Consider the following 20,817-nt stretch of genomic DNA (forward strand, 5'->3'; position numbering starts at 1 on the left):
ATGAGAACAATAGAACATAACAATAAATTTAAAATACTATAGGTGTATTTTGGTGTTACTATAAGTACTTTATACTTGAGAATTAAAACGGGATCTTCATTATTAAGTTGAATAGTTGCTAAGTGGATACACTGAGGCTACATGTAATTAGGATGTTATAGACTCAGAATCTGTGATAATTTTGCCTTACCCCTATTCTGTGTGAATTTGGAAATAAGGTCACTTATTCAAAGGTCTATCCCGTTTAGATTACACATACCTGGTATGCACTTCACAAGTAGCGATGTAACTAGTGAAGGTTTTCTAAATAATCATCTAGATAGTTCGTCTAATAATTATCCTCTTACCCTAAATTCTCACATAGAAATCATAGCTGGACTCCATCCCCTTGACAACGAGTATCTTCCGAATGAAGTCATAGTTGGTTGATTTGGAGAAGAACCAGAGAATGATTATCCTATCCCCTTGGATGCTCACCGTGATGAAGACCTTTCGTATGATACTAACCCCGAACCAGAGGTTGAGAACCTACCCCGAGCAGCTCCCGTTTCAATTCCTAACCCTCTTCCGGCTTTTCATGGCCCGACCCTGAGTGAGTGGAATGCTTGGAAACAGGGAGCCAAGGACAAGATCAGCTTATGCTATTTGATGGCGACCGAAGCTTTTACGACTTGAGCAATGGGGGCTCAGCAGATATAGTCTTGCCAATCTTGGTCCGCAGAGTGGCCTGAATTGAGATTCAAGACAGGACAGCCCTACGTCAGATTTCAGAAATAGTCGCCTATGCTAGAATGCATACCCTCCACACCATTCATCTAGAGGATGCTCACGAGAGATCAGAGAGAAACCACGAAACCCTGCTGCAAGCACTGGCTGAATCACGAGCCAAAGTCTTAGAACTCCGAGTACGCCAGATGGCGTTCGAAAGACACCCGTTTGACATGGAACGTCAATTGGCTGAACTGAGAGTTCACCAGAGGGATGACCGTCGCCAGTAGTAGACGCGTTACTTTATTTCCCTTATAAAAAGGAATCGTTTTCTGTCTATGCCCGATGTGGTATTTTCTATGAAATTATCTTGTACCGTAAGTACTTTAGTTAGGTCTTTATGCTGTCAGGAACTATCTTCTGTGGATATGATGTGAGACCTTTAAAAGGTCATTTTCCAAAATTGTTACATCGTGAATATCAAAGATATTGACAGCCGGCTAACTTCTGTGTCACTCTTCATCCAAGTACTTTTACCTTACTTTCATTGGAGTCTATCTGAATCATACTTTAGTCAAGTCATTGGACGATGGTGATTTATCTCCAGAGGCATTTCCAAGTCTCTTTCAGTGGTTGGATCTTGTTATTCACCAACCCACGATACCTCAGCCTGAACGACAAACGTCTTGAGACCATTCTACGAACATACTTCCATTCCGTACTAAGACTGCATCATAGGGATGTAGGTCAAACCTTAGCGAACATACATTCATACTTTACCAGGACTGCATCATAGAGATGTAGGTCAAACTTTCGAGATCATACTCTTACTCTTTACATGAACAATCTAAGTACATCAGGGTCAACCAGAATCGCTCACAAATCTTTACTCTTTCGTGTTACAGAATCATGTCGTCATCCGGAAACAACTAGCCAAGCAACGAGACCTCTACTTTTCCCATGGACGTCACTACCTTTCAAACGGCATTTACAGCTTCCGTAGTGGCTGCCGTAACCGCGGTCATTGCGCACCGTAGCACTATCAACACGGTCGATACTGCTGATGGGAATGAAGTTCCCAATCATGATATCCATCCAGAGAGTCACCAAACAGTAACAGTCACAGGCTCGCAAAGCCAGAAACCAGAGAACAAGAAACGAAAGCACCAAGCCCGGAAAGAAGGCAAGAGAGCTCAAAAGCTGGCTATACAACAGCAGCAAGTGGAAACCCCTGCCGTTCCCATACCGCGCAGGTCATATGAGGGAAAACTCCCGAAGTGTGATAAGTGTAGTTTCCATCATCATGGGGCTTGCCATGAGATGCAATGTTGCAATTGCCTAAACATAGGGCATCATGCTCGTGACTGTGGAGCACCGAAACGACCCGTCACTCAAGTCCCTTTCATCGAGACTAACCCTGCGTACAAGATGAGTTATAACGCAGAACGATTTAAGAAGCAATTTTCAAGGTGGAGTAACGAGGAAGGCACTTGTGTCCACATAACACTAGCTAAGCACCGTAATCCCGTCACCAAAGCTAGTACTAGCCAGTCATGCCACCAATGTGGTGAGATGGGGCACTTCAAGAAAGATTGCCCGATAACAAAGAACTCTGGCATAGATGGGAGGATTCTCAGGATCACAGTTGTAGGAGAGCCTGCTCAGGAACCACGTTAATGTATTTAAGGCGTTTCGTTGTAACAAACTTATAAACTATCTAGAACTAGTGCAACTAGAGTCTTACCTTTTGCGAGATCCTATCTGTATAAGGAGTCTCGTGCTGCGTATACTTGCCTTTTTGTAGTATATCTTATTCGCAGCAATAGTCTTGTGGTAAATCTAAAGTACTGTAACTCTGTTCATAGTTGCACGGTTGCCTCTTGTCTGTAAACGTCTTATGTTCAAACCTAATGTCTTAAATTTCAGTATGATCCCGACATTATCATACGACTCGATTAAATTTGATCCTCGCGAAAACAGCTTCATACGTACATCCCTATCTTCTAGATCACTTTTCCAGCGAAGCCGTCATATCAGAACGCCGAAGTACTCATTCCAGGAGTACCTCTTAGATAATTTCTTTCCGAAGAAATCCCCGAAGTACTCATTCCAGGAGTACCTCCTAGTTAATTTCTTTCCGAAGAAATCCCCGAAGTACTCATTCCAGGAGTACCTCCTAGTTAATTTCTTTCCGAAGAAATCCCCGAAGTACTCATTTCAGAAGTACCTCTTAGATATTTTCTTTCCGAAGAAATCCCCAAAGTACCACTCATGCAATACGTCAAGTTCAATCCAGGAATTCATGCGGATGATCTATCACTAAGGAAGGTATACATAAGAGTGTTATATAATCAAGGTTCTACAGGTTTAGAATTAATGATTCCACCTTAACTCTTTTCCTCCTTGGGATGTGAGGGTAAGGAAGAATCAGTTATTCGACTACCTTTTCAATCTTAATTATATACGACTCGTATACACAAAATTGTGATCGTGAAGCCCTGTATGAATTCTAAAATGGACTTCAGGACGGAGAAACTGCCTAAGTATACGAGTAATCACATCGTCATGTGAACAAACTTAGAACCCAGTACGACTCCCGAAAACAGATCACCCTATAGTTTAAACACCCATGGAGATGCAAGAACAGTACGAACAACTTAACGATCTACACAGAAATAGAATTAGAAGACTAGGCTTCTCACCCTAGAGAACCCCGGTCAGATTCTTCCAGAGATCGATGGATCGCATCGTATGTGCCTCGGATATCGAGGACTCCGTCAAGATTTTTATAGAAATCGTGATCTCTGCCTCGCATAGACAAAATGGTTGAGCGAACGTAAGGAAAGAAACTACTTCCAGGAATGGATCTGAAATCCGAATATCACCAGTTCGAGTGTTAGGGAAGGATGTCCGAAAGACTATCTCCTGAACTCGATACGGACACTTCGAGTTCGTAGTGATACCTTTCGGATAGGACCAATACACCCATGGTTTTCATGAGATAAATGATTAGGGTTACGTCTTTCTTACTTGGATCGATTCTTCATTTCTCCATGAAATGACTTACTTATCTACCCTCATAGTAAGAAGAAAACCCATGAAAACAATTCCTACAGAGGAACTTTTAGCAAAGTTCTCTAGGCACAAGATTTGGAAATTGAAGAGTCAAATTTCTAGGACACACTGTTAGTAATGTGGGAAATTTTGAGTACTCTTTCAATTTTCCAAAACAATTGAGCATTCATCGACACCAGAGACACCGACAGTTTTTCGCCAAATTCTAGGCCTTACCGACCTACCGCCTTAGTTCATTCAGAACTCCTCGCAAGATACAGAAACTCGTACGACTTCGACCCAGCAAGGGGTGGCCTTGGACTGGGAAGTTACGCAAGAAAAGGAACCTTCGAGATTCCGAGTGAGTGACCAAGTTCTTTAGGATAACTCACTCTGAGAATGGCTTAATACACTTCGTAAAGCGTGGAAAGCTAAATCTAAATTTGACAGGACCTCCGAGATTCTTATTAGAATCTGTCCCGTGCCTCGCACAAACTAGACCTACTCCGCGAACTCAGTAACGTACTTTCTACTCTTCGCATCTCGATCGTGAAACCATACCTTTCTGTTTGGACTCTTACAAGTCCACTCGTCGAGATACTTGCCTTCGTATTAGAACCGTAGTGACCCTCGACCGAGAGGTCAGGCGGACGAAGCAACGCCGTCGCCAGTTAGTGAAGGTTCGTTGGAATGCCAACCAAGAGCCCGATTTCACTTAGGTGCGCTAGAACAAATCGATTAGGAAGTTCCTCCTCACGTCTCGATCATTCGTGCATACTTCCTTGCCTAAATTCTAATTTCGGGATGAAATTCCCTTTAACAAGGGGATGATGTGACAACCCGAAATTTCCATTTTAAATCAAACCATTTCAATCCAATAGAAGTAGAGCAGTTACAGTGAAAATTCAGACTTATGGAATAAGTTGGCAGTTTTCAGGGTTTTACGCCTAAGGAGTTATTAGGAGAGTGGATGCACTAGGATTTTGTGCAACACTGTAATTCCATTTCTCTAGGTCATTAGAATCCATTCCGAGAATAGAAATATTTTCTGCCAAAAATATCAGGACTATAAATAGAATTCTGAACCAAATTGGTTCATTAGTTAAATTCCAAATAGAGAAAAGTCAATTTCTCTCTCACGGATCTTCGGGTTTTCAACCCAGATTGTGAGTCTACTTTCATAGATGTGTTTTAATACTTGTTATATGCTTAATAACATTATTTACATGTCCAAAGTACAAGATCCGGGAGTTTACCGCCCAAGAACGTTCTTGGGGAGTAAACTCCAAAATCAAGCCTAAAGGCCACCTAGTCCCATTTCCGTGTTAGGCATCTAGCTAAGGACCTTAAGTATGAACATTAGAGGCTAGAAACAAATCAAGACCACTTAGTTTGAGGAGTTTACGGCCAAGGAACCACCACTTGGGCCGTAAACTCCAAGTAAAGGGCACAAATGAGTGCCTAATGTTCCTTTAGCCTTAGAACAAGAACCTAGAAGCCTTAAACTCATGATTTAGACCCACAAAACAATTAGAAACCAACTTTGGAAGGGATTTTACGGCCAAGATGCTCCTTAGGCCGTAAACCCCAAGATTAAGTGCCAAAATCCCTTCAAACTCTTCCTAAGGCTTAGTCTTCATTTTAGGCAAATACCTTAAAGTGTTTAGGACCTAGAAAACTCATGAAAAGCTCAAGTGTTGAAGAGTTTACGGCCAAGAGTATTTCTTGGGCCGTAAACTCCTATTAAGGGGTCAAAGGACACCCTAGACACTTCCTTAGGCCAAGAGACTTTTAGGGCAAGTACCTAGATGAGTTTTGGACTAGTTAAAATTCTTAGAACCTCATGTGTGAGGGAGTTTACGGCCCAAAGAGTTCTATGGCCGTAAACTCCATCAAATGGTTCCATTTAGTGCCTTAAACCTTCCTTAAGCCAAGTGTTGAAGCCTAGACTTGTTCCTAGAATTGTTGGAGACTTGAAAGAAAAATAAGAACCCTCCCAAGGGAGTTTACGGCTGTAAACTCCAAGGGAAAAGGGTCTTTGGGCTGTAAACTCCCCTTAGGAGTCAATATGGTACCTTAAACTCTTGTTAAGCCTAGAAACAATTCCCCTCTAAGGTTGTAGTACTTCTAAACTCCATTTCATGACTTGGTTGAGAGTTTACGGCCAGGAGCTTACTTCCCTGGGCCGTAAACTCCAATGAATATGGTCTTTTGACCTTAAACTTCCATTAGGGGCATTGCACTCTTTTGTTGCAACCCATTAGCCTCCTAGCACTTGACCAAAAGTGTTATCCTCGCGCTTAAATGTTTATACTTGTATAGTTAGTGATTAAATCTCTAATTATTTATATACATATGTCTTCATATGTAATTAGGATCATTGTGTGTGTCTAAGTCTTCACTTGACACCAAGCACTTGTCCGATCCTTCCGTACGATAACAGCCCGTTCAATTCTAGTCACTTGCTGCAGGTGAGTTCATACCCCTTAACTAATGTTTTAAACTATTTTAAATGTTTTATGGGGGGGATACAAGTAGAATCATGCTACTTTTTATGTCAATCACATGTGATTAGTAAGTAGGATTATATTACTTATTACATCAATCACATGTGATTAATATACAACATTCAAAAGATTTGGCTACTCATTAGCCGTTTTACCAAATAGTTTCCTTCAAATGATTTTTATAAACATTTTATATGTTTTAAACTACTTATTACACTGTACATCTTACTCTGTACATTGCCTTTCAAACTTATTTACAACTGTGTTTCAAACGATGTTTTCCTTATACTCAAAACTGTTTTATCATACTTATGCCTTTAAATTGTTTTATAGATTGACATCAAGTCGATCTTTTCTTAAAAATAATACTTATATTTCAAATGTCTTACAAAATTTATTTATGCTTTTATATTATAAATTGCATGCCTCTATATGTATAGTTATATAAGAAATGTTTAAAAGACTTAGGAAGACTATCCACCCTATTTCCTTTTCGCGCCTTGAGATGTGGTCTGGTGGGATATTGGGTATTCGTCCGAAAGTCGTTTAAAGATTAGTTATATATCATATGTACATATATAGTCATAAAAGGTCTTTCCAGTTTCATCCTATGCCCTTGGGTAGCAAGGGTATACATCCACGTCCATACGTACCACTTAGATTACTAGTAAGCTACCATATGGGTAGTTCAGGAAGATACTAGAACCATTACTAGAACGAGATATCATACAATAAGTCAGTTCATTCATGAGTCAATACTTACTAGAACATTATTGTACCTTGCATGTACAACTATACTAGGACGAGAACACATACATCTATACTAGAACGTTTACATTACTATACTTGCTAGATAGGGAGAACACACATTACAGCTAGCACACGTTGAACATTACAGTACAATTACTATACTTGCTAGATAGGGAGAACACGCATTACAGCTAGCACACGCAGAACCTTACCGTACTCTACTAGAATATTTATATTATTATACTTATAGGAGTACTTGTGCATAGATATATCAGTAGGAGTCCTATTACATTTTATATGTATCGACTCTGTTATCAAATCCTCATTCTTACCTTTAACTTGTGATACAATCACATATTCGACGAGATAGAATGGATTTATTATCCTAGTGCCAGAGGATACGAATTGGGGGATTGACCATTCCTAGAATTTCTGTTAGCTACAGAGGTAAAAGCACATCCACGGATGTCAAACGGTTGGTACCATTACAGGTATACGATTAAGGGATTAACTATTCCTATACCCAACTGTTAGCAACAAAGGTAAGAGTACGTCTACGGATGGCTTAAAGTTAACGATGATAGTTACCCTAGTACCAAAGGGTAGTATTCAGATTAGTTATATTATTACCCATATGTTATGACTCATTCACATAACCAATGAGGTAAATTATATTTAGGTGTCCTAGTACCAAAGGATACAATTTCTTATAATGATAATAATAGTAACACAATTAGATCTTGGTAGAAGATTACAAAGAGAACAGTTAAGTCTTGGTAGAAGACTCTTGTTGTTACTAATAGGAATCATAGGGATTTCTAGGGATTTTCAAACATTTACAGTTGATCTACAAACATTTTCATACTTATACGAGCTTTCTTTCAAAGCAATGTCAAGTCTTAAAAATTATAAGTTTTTACAAATTAAGACACATTAATACTTATGATCTCACCAGCTTTATAACTGATACTTGCTTTCAAAATTACTTGTATCCTCAGGTCATCATAGATAGGTACCGATGCAAGGAGAAAGGAAGATGGAGCTTATTCAAGACTTATCTTTTATTTTGATTTATGCTTTAGTGTTTATCAAAATTTGACAGAATACAATTGTATAATAATTATTTTATTAATGCAATGGATGATGTTGTTGCCTGTTTACTACTTTACATTGTTGTTGATATTATTCATGACGTCCTCCGCCCCAGAACGTTTCCGCCGTTCTTGGTTTTGGGGTGTGACAACAGGTTTTTTAATCCATTAAACGTACTAGAAAACCTCACAATCTGACCTTGATTTCCATCTTCAAAGCGAGAAATCAGCTATTGATAACCGAGATTTTGGTGTTGGTTAGGAAGATTCGAAGAAATTATGAAGGTAATCACTCCCAAATTTTAATCTATGTATAAATACGATTAGAAGTCCACCACATTCCTTTTTACCGATTAAGTATTGAAAGTTTTTGAACCCTGTCCGTCTGGAGTTATTTGATCTAGAAGTAACAACCGGAGTTATTTGATTTTTAACCCTAACGTTGATCAGATTTCCTCTTTGGTGTCGCTTTAATTGCATTTTTGTTTCTAGACCAACACCAAGTGTTCGACAAAATTCCTCAATGAGGTATAGAAGCTAGGTATGATTTGTCTGGTTTTGCATTTTTGTTCTTTTCTTAAAATGTTTGATCTGGATCTATAATCCAAGTAATTTGCCATATTGTTTGACCATCTTGTAGTAAAGAACATTTGCCTACGGGTCTTAAGCCAAACAATTAGCACCCATTGCCATTAAAAAGACTAATAAGTCATTTATACTTTTATTATTGTACTTATTTGATTAAGTCATTTATATGATGCGTATCATAATTTATCTTTTGACTTATCTTATTCAGGGGCTGAAATCAGAGCTAGAAAAGGCTTCTTCTTTAAGTAGCAATGTAGTTTACTTGAAGGTTTCAGGCATTAATTGATCGCCAAAGTAAAGTAAGACCTCTATTATTATTTCAAATTTTTGTGAAAATCTAATATGATTAAAACCAAAAAAAAAATAATGTTCCTATCTCATACATGTTATTTGGATTTCAATTTTTAATATTTTAGATGTTAAGAGAGGAAGATGGTAGAAAGGCTGGTTTGAAACTTAAATAAGGGAAGTGTTAATTAACAGAAATACGGGAAAGTCATAAAACATACATCCTTATTTTATATTTATTTTATAAAAATGTTATCTGAATCAGCATTCCAAAAACTTACTTGAAGCATCATAAATTTAAAATTTACAAATAAACATATACATCCAATGTTGACATATTTTTATACACTTACAAAGTACAATGCTACTTTATGGTTTTTTACAAAAACGAAAATATAATTGTATTTTGAAAGTACATTGTTATTTTAGGGTAGAAAGGATAAAAAGCCATTAAAAATATAGTTTATAAACTCCCAAACTAGCAAATTAGAATTAGAATGCAGTTAACATTCCTGTTAATTATAGCAATGTACTTTCATAGTACATTGTTTTTTTGGGGTAGATAGGATAAAAAGTGACTAAAAGTATATTTTATATACTCAAAACAAACAGTTAACATTCTTGCCAATTATAGCAACTTTGTTGGAAAGTACATTGCTATTTTATGGTAGAAAGAATAAAAAGGTAACAAAAAATATTTTTTGTAAACCCATAAAAGAAAATAGGTTTATAATTTATGTTTTTGTAAAATAAAGAAAAACAAGTTGTCAATTCATATTAATAAGTTTTGCATAATTTTTATTTTTAACAAAACATTGACAAGAATCTTTCCTGCAAATTATAGCAATGTACTTTCGAAGTAGGTTGCAATTTTATGCTATTTTACATAAAGAAAAGCATTTAATTAAATATACCCGAGTATGAATGTCTACTAAATCTTTTACTGATATCCATAAGATCCCCATAGCTTCCCAGTCAAACATAGTTAAGATTATAGGTGCAGACTCATCTTGTACACGCACTAGAATCATAAATCTAAAAAAACTTGAAAGTTAAAATAAATAAAATGAAAATGAATAGTTAAGCAACATGGAAAAAGGAATGTGTAAGGTAAAATGCAAAAAAAAACCTTGGTATAACAAGTTTAGTAAACTTTTTGCATTTAAAATTAGAAGATTAATAAAGTTTTACTTCTTAGGTTGTAGCAAAAGCATCGGTATGATCTTTCGTTACCCATTTTTAGTTAGATTTAGAGTGATAATCCGAACAACTTGAGTATACCAAGTTTGTTTTGGGGTATTCCTATTATAGTGCCGACAATTATGAACCTTTCAACATGTATAAAAGAAAGTTAAATGTTTGAAAAATGTTTGTTTAAACAAGAAAGGTAAAAGAAAATAGTTAAATTTACCCGATTGGTTCCAAACATTTAAAAATTGTTTTAAGTTTTAACCACATGATAGTTTAGGAAATAAACATGTACTTAAACCGATTTTGAAGGAATTATGATGATAACACTGGATGATTGTGAAGTTGTAGTTTTTAGCCAACCTATTTAACACGTAAATAATAAGATATATATATATATATATATATATATATATATATATATATATATATATATATATATATATATATATATATATATATATATATATATATATATATATATATATATAGAGAGAGAGAGAGAGAGAGAGAGTTAAAAATAAATTAATAATTACAAAAGAAAGTAACAGACTTTTCTATAAACTAATTGATTTCATGAATGTTGTTGATGAACATCTTTGTCACATCAAAGTTGGTTGTAACACAAACAATACCAGTAAATAAAATAGAATTACAATGACACGGGCATCACTTAATGGTTGTCAAAATAATCAGAAAACCTGTAGGCTGAACCACCCTACAAAGTCACCTTAACGTGTACACCCTGCGAAAAGTAATAAACTAAAATTAATTAGAAAGAAACATGTATTTAATAATGTTATATTGTAAAAGAAAATTTTCAAACTCAATGTTTTCGAGTTCCATGTGGATCCTATGCTTGTCTTTGTTATTATCTGTAATAATAGCACCATGTGTGACAACAAAGCCAATAACATCTACAAAAACATGAAATTAAGAAATTAATATGAAAGAATAATATAACTATTAGTAGCATAACATAGTTATTATTATATAAATAAAAATGATAAAAGTACCGAGAGATCTTTTTGGTGGGATAAGTTTGGAGTTAATCGTTCGAAAATCCACAAAAGAGAATCTGTAAATATCAAGGAGAAAGTTATAACAATTCATAATTTTTGTTTCTCTTATGAAGTTAATCCTATGTTGAAGATCAGAAAGAAAAAACATAGGAACCTAAGTTCCAAAAGCAGACAAAATCGCTATGGAACCGGACCTCCTCGCCGCCGCTTACTTTATTACCAGGAAGAAGGAGATTCGCCTTTTTAGTAAACCCTATTAGCTAGTAATTTGGGTGTTACGCTGCAGTCTTGTAGTTAGTGGACGGGAGGTCTTCCATACTAGAATAGATTGTAATTTCACTCTTTCCCCCACTTCTCATCTCTCTGTGGGACTTGTTCCCTCTTCAACTCAACGTAGATAGGCATTTTTAGTGAGAATGTAAAGATCCCACCTTACCTTAAAAAAAGTAGCCGAGCCGAAGGATCGATGATAAGATCGTTTATTTTCAATGGGAAGGTATACAATGTCAACAAATTTCAATGAATACAATAAGATTTATGGCTACACAACCCGTTGAGAACGGTGCTAGATCTGGTCCAAGACGAACTACACTAGGGGATTCATCAAAACGGTTGAATTCGGGAGGTTTTTTTGCAATAGTCGAGGAGTTAATTTAATTAGAACCTTGATAAAGAAGGTGTTTGAGACTTATAAAGGTATTCTTTTAAAACAATAGCTTAAATGATACTACCCAAAAAAAAAAAGAACATTAATATATATTTAACAAATGTATTTTAAAAAATAAAACTAAGAAAAAAAAGTCATAGAATATACTTTTTCATCTAGGAATATCATTTCGATGGAATACAAATCATAAGAAGAATTTGTCTTCGATTTAAGGATCCACAACATTAATATTTTAACCTTGATGGTGAAATTAGCAAGAGATGGTCATGTTCTTTTATGAAAGTAATATTCGTAGCGGCCATTTTTCTGCAAAGAGTAGAAAAGTTGTAGTTTAGTATAGCAAAATAATCCAAACAAACATGCTAAGAGACATTTACTAGCTATTTTTTTGTTTATATGTAGTACATTGCTATTTTATTAAACTTATTTTATCAAATTATAATGACATTTAGAGTCAAACTAAAAGTTAACCTGAAATAGCATTTTAGTAATTATGAAAAAGGTATTATGGTATTTATTCAGAAAATTGTATTTTCGAGGTACATTGCTATATTATGGTTATATTGCAATATTTAAGGATTAAAAGTCGGTGAACATAGAATATAATTTCAATGACTTTTTATCCTTTCTACTCTAAAATAGCAACGTACTTTCTACACAACACAAAAAAATATATATATAATTTCTAATTTGTTAGTATAAAACAAAATTAAGTTGCTATTTTGTCGTATTTTAAAAAAATACAAGCATTTTATTACATTCATGATGATTAAAGCATTGTACTTTAAAAACACATTTTCTGAATAAATACCATTATACTCTTTTCATAATTAACAATGTTATTTCAGGTTAACTTTTGGTTTGGCTTTAAATGTCATTACAATTTGATACAATAAGTTTAATAAAATAACAATGTACTACAATAAACAAAGAATGACCGGTAAATGCCTCTTAGAATGTTTGTTTTGACTATTTTGCTTTACTAAACTACAACAATTTTTCTACTCCTTACAGAAAAAAGGCTGCTATGAATATTACTTTCATAAAAGAACTTGAACCTCTCATTGTTAATTTCACCATCAATGTTAAAATATTAAAGTTGTGGACGCTTAAATTGAAGACAAACTCAACAAAGGATTAACTTCATAAAGTAAACAAATTTAAAAGAAAACATTTATAAGTTTCATGACCTTTTTCATGAAGGTTCTGCTTTTGAAATTAAACTCCTCAACTATTGCAAAACAACCTCCAAGTTTTGCCTTGTCTGATCTTCAACAAAGGATCAACTTCATAAGGTAAACAAAAGTTGCAAAGTGTCTTAACTTTCTGGTTGATATTTATAGATTCTTTTTTGTCGATTTTCAATCAATTAACTCCAAACTTATCCCAACGAAAAGACCTTTTGGTATGTTAACAATTATATTATTATTTCATGTTTTTGTAGATGTTAATGGCTTTGTTATCACACTAATGCTATTATTATTGATAATAACAAAGACAAGCACATTTATTAATTGTTGTCACACTAGTGCTATTATTATTGTCGGTACTATAAAAAGAATATGCGAAAACAAAATTGGTATCACTCAAGTTGTCCGAATTGTCACTCCAAAGGTAAAGAAAGAGCATACAGATGTTTCCACTGCACCTGAAGAAGTAACACATTTATTAATGTTCCAATTTTAAATGCAAGAAACCACTAAATTTGTTGTACCGAGTTTTTTTTTACCTTACACGTTCCTTTTTCCATGTTACTTGATGTTTATTTATTTTAACTTTTTTTTTCTTTGGATTTATGATTCAGTGTACGTACACGATGAGTCTGAAGCTATTGTCTTAGCTATGTTTGAGAGGGAAGCTATGGGGCTCTTGCAGATCTCAGCGAAAAAGTTTGTAGACAAACATACTCAAGTATATTTAGTTAAAATGTTTCTTTATGTAAAATAGCATAAAAACACAATTTTGAACGTGAAATATAGTGGAAAACATTAATAATAACACAAGAAAAAGGAAAGATAGACAGTTTTGGTCAGCGATCATTTAATGTTATTGGAATTAACACAAGTGTCAATGAGGATATAAAATATGATCTAATACAAAAAATTGGACTGAGAATGTGAATTAGGAAATGATTGGTAGAATTAGAGCACAAACAAAACTACTTCATCCAATGTAAAAAGGAAGCAGAATATATTATTACAAGTTTACTCTTTCTTGATGATATAAATGGTTAGTTTTAAATTTGGGTTAGACATCCTTAGAAAATTGACTCTCAATTGTAATAGGAACTTTCTAAAACAATTCTAGATAAACTTAATAAAATTGACTCTCAATTGTTTGGTAAGATCAACCGGTTGGCTCATAATATGTTTATGTTACTCAAAAATTATATATAAACTCAAACCAGTCCACTAATGGACTTTGTGTTGCTTTAAACTCAGTTGAAACGTTTGAATAAACTCAAACCTTTATATACCAAGTAATAAAACAAGATTAATATGCAACTTAAAGTTGGGATTTATTCTTTACTTATTAAAGATGTGGTCCTAAAGATAAAGAATAAGGAAAGATTATGCTTTTGTATGTTTCAAATGTGTTTATTCCTTACGCATTAAACTAAAAAAAAACATACAACCTAATATGGAATAGTGAAGACTTACAAAAAACAATGTGCACATTACAATATCATATTTTCTATTTACCAATGTTTAAAATAGTTAGGTGTGAGACACAATGCATTTATATGTTGCTAATTTGATCAATGTTGGGATAAATTGCTTATGGTTTTGAAGGGAATGTTGTAAATGGCAGGTATACACTCCTTTAATTCTATTTCAAGGCATGGAGTGTCAGTATCATATCTTTCTATGGGATTTGTTCCTTACTTATTAAAGAGGTTGTATTAATGTAGAAGAAGAAGAAGAAAAGAATCATGCTTTTGTGTGTTTCATTTGTGTTTATTCTTTACGTATTAAACTGAAAAAAGAGGAAAATGTGAAACCGTTTTCAGAATTATGAAGACCTTAGTGAAAACAATGTACATGTTTCATATCTTTTATTTAATAATGTTTAAAACATTCATAAAATACATCATAAGGGACAAATAGGAAAGCTTGGTAAATTACTGAAAGCAAATTAAATTCCCATAAGGAACCACTTTTAACAAATGCTTCATGCTCGAATTCCTTTCCTCGAGTTAAGGGGGTAGTTAGGTGAGATTCTAACTTCTGACTCATCGTCAATTCCATTTCTTAAAGTGCAAGTCCAGTTTTCCTTTTTATGAAAATGAAAGTCCCTTCTTTCAATTCAGAAGATGCTCTCAAATTGTAGTTTATTATTATTTTACCCTATTAGCTAAGGCTTCTCAATGTAACATGTATCCAGCCATCCGAAATACTTATGGAAGGGCAACCATTGATTGTGTATGAAACTGAAAAAAAAAATGTGAAACTGTTTACAGAATAATCAAGACCTTGAGAAAACGATGTACACATTACAAAATCATTTATTTTCCATTGTTTAAAACATTCATAAAACGCATCATAAGTTATGTAATTTCATGATATAAGTTCATTACTACAAGTTCCAAATTATAAGGGACAAATAGGAATGTCAGGTTAGTAAATTACTAAAAGCAATAAATTTCTATGAGGAACCTCTTTTAACAATCTTCACTGATTGCTTCTTATTTGAAAAAAAAAAGGAAAAGAAATAACAAAAAAACAAAAGACAAACAAGTGTAAATAAGAAGAGAGAAAAAAAAAGAATCCTGCTTGGTTTCGTGAATTTGGAACACATAATATTCTCTTTCTTTGTTATAAATAAGATAGGAGTCTAGAGTCTAACATCTTTATTGGGGAAAAAAAGATATAATTATCATGGAGGTACTTAAAGTATATGAACACGAGCATCCACTAACGCTCGTTAATTTGCAGGTACATTATGAAGAAGAAGTAAAAGAAGAAGAAGAAGATGGTGATGATGATGATGATGATGATGATGATGATGAAAAAGAAGAGGAGGGTGGTGATACAATTATAAAAGATGGGTTTCAAGGTGTCACATGTGGGTGGTGTGGTGAAGAAATCAACATGTACCACAAGTTCTACTACAAATGTATGGCAGATTCATCGTGTGATTTTACACTTCACAAATTTTGTGCTGAGTTGTCAACAACTTTGGAGACCACATATCACCCACATCCTCTTAACATGGTTAAGTCTTATTTTAATTGGTCATGTCGTATTTGTACAAGACAACACAAGCATGGTGAACTTTTTTACTATTGTGATGATGAATGTCTATTTTGGATTGATGTAAACTGTGCAGTGGAAGTAGGAAAAAGGATCATCCATCATCCGTGCCACCCACACTCACTAATGTGTGCCATCTCCCAACCCATTTTGTGCTACTGCCAAGCCTGTGGGAAGGAACACAAAGGGATCTTCTTTCTATGCGCCACTTGTACCAACTTCACCATACACAGTGATTGTGCTTTCTTACCAGAAAAATTGTTAATTCAAGAGAAAACAGATGGTGCTTTTCATCATACTCATCCTCTCACCATTTCATATTCCTTCCTCTTTATAGATCAACGAGCTAAACATTATCCTAGATGCAGAGTATGTGGTAGGGATTTTAGTCAGAATCATTGGATTTACAAATGCGATAAATGTCTCTACTATGCCCATCTGGATTGTGCAACATCAAGAACAGAGCCATTCATGTCCATCTTCTTGTCTCGTGGTAATTAATTAATAACTATCCTTTCTTTTCATTATTAATATACACTATTAAAAATTTCATGGATGAGTTCATTACGTTTAGCATTCTTTGAGATATACCAACTCTTTTTTCCATTTTAAATTTATCAGGCCTTGGCAGAACCAACAAAAATTATGAAGATGTTGACTATCCTCATCTTCTTCATCTCCCGTTCCCTGATGAAACATACAGCCTACCAAAACACTTGTTCTTCCAACAAAATGATCACAAGGTAAACTTAAAACACACGAGTCATCAACACCCTCTAGTTCTAGTGGATCAGACACTTACAAGCAATGGGCAAACCAACAATTCTTCTCGGTTGTTATTAAAGTGTCATGACCCAATGAAAAAGACCCAACTGCTATGCAATGGATGTCTCAGACCAATCATGTCCTCCATGCCTTTTTACATTTGTGCTAATGCTAATGATGATGAGATTCAGATTCAGGGGGTTTGCAACAACTTTGCTCTCCATGAGTGGTGCACTCGACTCCCCCCAATAATAGAAAGCCACCCGGCCCACCCACAACATACCCTCCATCTCATTTACTCAAACATCCCTGGTTGCTTTTTCAGTGTGTTTCATTGTAAGGTTTGTCATCTACCTTGCAACGGATTTGCTTATTGTTGTGTCGAATGTGAATATTATGTTGATGTTACATGTGGGATTATACCTAAACAAATCACACATGAAGCTCACCCCAATCACCTTCTTTCACTAGTTCAAGTAAAAGGAAATATGTTTACTTGTCATATCTGTCTCAGATACACTTGTAAGCATGAATTTTCATTCCGTTGCGACACGTGCGATATTTATATACATCCCAATTGTGCTTTGTTATTAGCCGAGACAGTCAGGCACAAGTATGACAAGCATCCAATGCAACTAAGTTACCTCCCGATTGAGAACCACAAGAGTGAATACTTTTGTGAAATATGTGAGCAGGAATTGAATCCTCATGAATCTTTCTATCATTGTAAAGATTGTGTTCAGTCCATACATACCGCTTGTGCTCCGTTAATACTTCATTGCGAGACACATACCAGTGGATATTATTGGAATAGCATCCATTATTTCATCAAGGTAAAGTTCGGAGGCATTCATAACACTCATGGTCACCCACACCCTCTCTCATTTGCTCAAGGTATTTTGCCGGATGGAACATGCAAAATGTGTTATTCCACATTGCAGTACAACATGATCTTTAAATGTCTTGAGTGTAAGTTTGCAATTCATTACAAATGCTGTGAGAAATACTAAGTTTAAAGTTTTAGGTTTCCCTTCCATATGTTTGAAACCAAATATGATTTGTAATTGTCATTACTCTTTCTTTCTTGTATTATATCTCTTTAATTTCATGCGTATGATGATACAATTACATGATTGAATTTCAAATGTCCATGCTATCTCTTGCGATACTTTTGTTCATTCTTAGTAATTCAAAGATCTAGTGTCCATTTGGTAGGCGGTAATGAAAGGAGGAATGACATGAGTGATTCCATTCCCATAACTATGAGTTCGTTTAAAAAAATGGTCTGTGAATATCAAATGCATTTGAAATATGTACTCTAATTTGTTTATTTACCTTTGAAGGAATTTTGTTTAAATATAAGTTACAAAGTAGTTTTTTTTTCTTTTTACTTTTAATTTTCATCTATTCATAACAAATAACAACAACAAGAGATGATTTATTTTGTCAAACTTTTAAAATAACTAGGTTAAAATCCGTGGAAACCATGGTTAACAAAGAAAAAGATTAGTAATGAAAAATAAAAATTTATAAAAATTATTAAATTACAAAGATATAAATTTTGTCTATAAGTTTATAATGATTAGTTAAAATTATTATATACATTTTTCTAAATATTTGATCTACGTTTTGTATATATACACATTTGATAAAATTATGATTTTTTATAATACAATATAAATTTGAATAGAGTGAAAATAAACAATAAATTATGAAAATCACATCGTTATAAAATAAGTTAAAAATAACGGTAATATAAGAAACATACATAAACACAACACAATAAATTACAAATAAAATGATGAATTGACTGTGAGGGACTATGGAAAAAGGTGAAAGGTTGTAATTTTTGTATGGGTTGACGATATTATTTATAAGTAATAAAAGGATGTTATTTATAAGTAATAAAACGATGTTACTGAGGAATAAAATAGATGAAGATATGTTGTATCAATTTAAATGGTAATTTGAAATTCCAAATTTTGATGTCAATGTAATGTAACATCCCAAAAATACAGGCCAAAAATTTCGTTTTAATTAAGTTATTATAAAACTAACAGTATAAGAAAACATCCATAATAACATATCATGTCAAAACCAGTACGTCAATAATCAAAACATGTCATCATAAAATCATATCAAAGTATAATCCCAAAGATCTCCTTTGCGGAAAACATAGTGTGATGTATTGCGATCGAGCTGACTCCTTTCTTTGAAAACGAAATACCTGAAACCAAAACTGAAAACTATAAGCACGAAGCTTAGTGAGTTCCCCAAATACCACATACCATACATATCAACATACTGCCTAGCATATATGGGTGCTAGCCTACCCCTTCGGTCTCTTTCAACTGGATATTGTCTAGCATATAAACACATACTCGCATACTGTCATACATAAACATGAGCCATACATATATCATAATCAGTAAAGATGCTATGTGCCAAACATAGTCTTGCCATTATGCCACGGGCCACCACTTGGTCTTTATTGCCAAGCCGGGGGTCACCCCCTCGGTCCCACAGACAAGTGCCAAGAGCCACTTCCTAGTCTTCCATGCAAGCATCACAAATACAACCAACATACATACTACTCTACTTAGCAAATCAGCATATAGTGTGCCAGGAGCTACCTCCTGGTCTTTCATACATAATAGCATACAGTACGCCAGGAGCCACCTCCTAGTCTTTCATACATATTGCCTAGGGCTAACCCCCAGGTCTTCCTATACTGAGTGACAGGAGCCTCCTCCTGGTCTTCAATGCATAATGCCTAGGGCTAACCCTGGTCTTCCTACCATACATAAACTAAATGGGCGACATTGTGGCTATAGACCCATGCAAACAGTGAGGAGACTCACCTCGCACTGTCGAAGTCCCGTACACACAATCCCAGCTGCTGGACGGTAGATTCCCGAACTGCCAATAACAAAGCATCACCCAATTAATAATTGGGTTCCAAATCATAATCATAAGTCCATGCTTAGGGTAAGAGACTACTCTACCCCTAACTTGGGTTGATTTAAGCCCAAGGCCCGATCCAAGGGCCAAAAAGTCCAACTTGGGTTGATCCATGGTTGGACTTTTTGGCCCTTGGATTGGGACTTGGGCTTGAAAACCTTTATAAGGTCTCACCATAAGGCCCAACCATTTAGTCCAGTCCAACATTCAACATTCTAATGGCCTAATATCACATAATCATAAAGGTCCATATATGGACCAATTTTCCAAATTGGGCCCAACTCCTCATATGGGCCTTACCTCAAAGCTCATTCATTATTCTAAGTCCATTTGCTTAATCTTGGATGGCCCATTAATAACTCAATCATCAAGGACCAATAGAAAGGCCCAATAATAAACCCAAGTGATATTAGGCTTTCACATAAAATGACGATTATGGTTAAGTTTCCTACTTAACCTATTAAAGACTTAATCCACTAAGGTCTTAATCCATTAAGTTCAATATTTCTTAAATTAATCTTTACCAATGATTATTATTTAATATTTCAAGCTATTAAATAATTCCCGTGTGTGTGTCCTGATTAATTCCCAAAAAATAGGTTTTATTGGCATTAGGGTTTTCCAAACACTAATTAGGGTTTCCAACCCAAATACAAGCCCATTTATCATTTTTTTTGGGCTTTTAGGTCAACTAGGGCTTTATTGGGCCTAATAGGCCCACTAGAATATCATTAAGCCCGTTAGGGTTTTCACTAAGCCCATTAGGCTTCATTGGGCCCATTAGGGTTTCAAGCACCCCAAACGAGTCAACACAACGAGGCAAAGCACACCGCCACCTGACACGGCGGCCAGTGGCGGCAGCCACCAACCTACGGTGGTGGTTTGAGTTTTCTTTTCATTATTCCGACATGATTACAGTTTACAACGAAAAAAAATCCAAAAATAACACACACACTAACTAACATAAACACACAC

General features: G+C 34.9%; 1 protein-coding gene across 1 annotated transcript; it reads left to right on the forward strand.

The window, feature by feature from the left end:
• The first annotated feature begins 15,701 nt into the window (after window positions 1-15,701).
• LOC111894394 (uncharacterized) lies at window positions 15,702-17,989 on the forward strand. The gene is made up of 2 exons (XM_023890469.3): window positions 15,702-16,609; window positions 16,738-17,989. The coding sequence occupies exons 1-2, from the start codon at window positions 15,742-15,744 to the stop codon at window positions 17,889-17,891; spliced, it is 2,022 nt and encodes a 673-aa protein (XP_023746237.2). The 5' UTR covers window positions 15,702-15,741; the 3' UTR covers window positions 17,892-17,989.
• Window positions 17,990-20,817: the final 2,828 nt, after the last annotated feature.

The sequence above is a fragment of the Lactuca sativa genome, chromosome 2 (genome assembly GCF_002870075.4).
Source record: "Lactuca sativa cultivar Salinas chromosome 2, Lsat_Salinas_v11, whole genome shotgun sequence".
In the NCBI taxonomy this organism is placed as follows: domain Eukaryota; kingdom Viridiplantae; phylum Streptophyta; class Magnoliopsida; order Asterales; family Asteraceae; genus Lactuca; species Lactuca sativa.

What these genes read in the sequence shown, in the direction of transcription:
- LOC111894394 (XM_023890469.3), top strand. Translation starts at nt 15,742, where the DNA reads ATGGAGGTACTTAAAGTATATGAACACGAGCATCCACTAACGCTCGTT. An exon ending in GTCCATCTTCTTGTCTCGTG is followed by an intron (nt 16,610 to 16,737) that starts GTAATTAATTAA and finishes TAAATTTATCAG; the next exon opens with GCCTTGGCAGAACCAACAAA.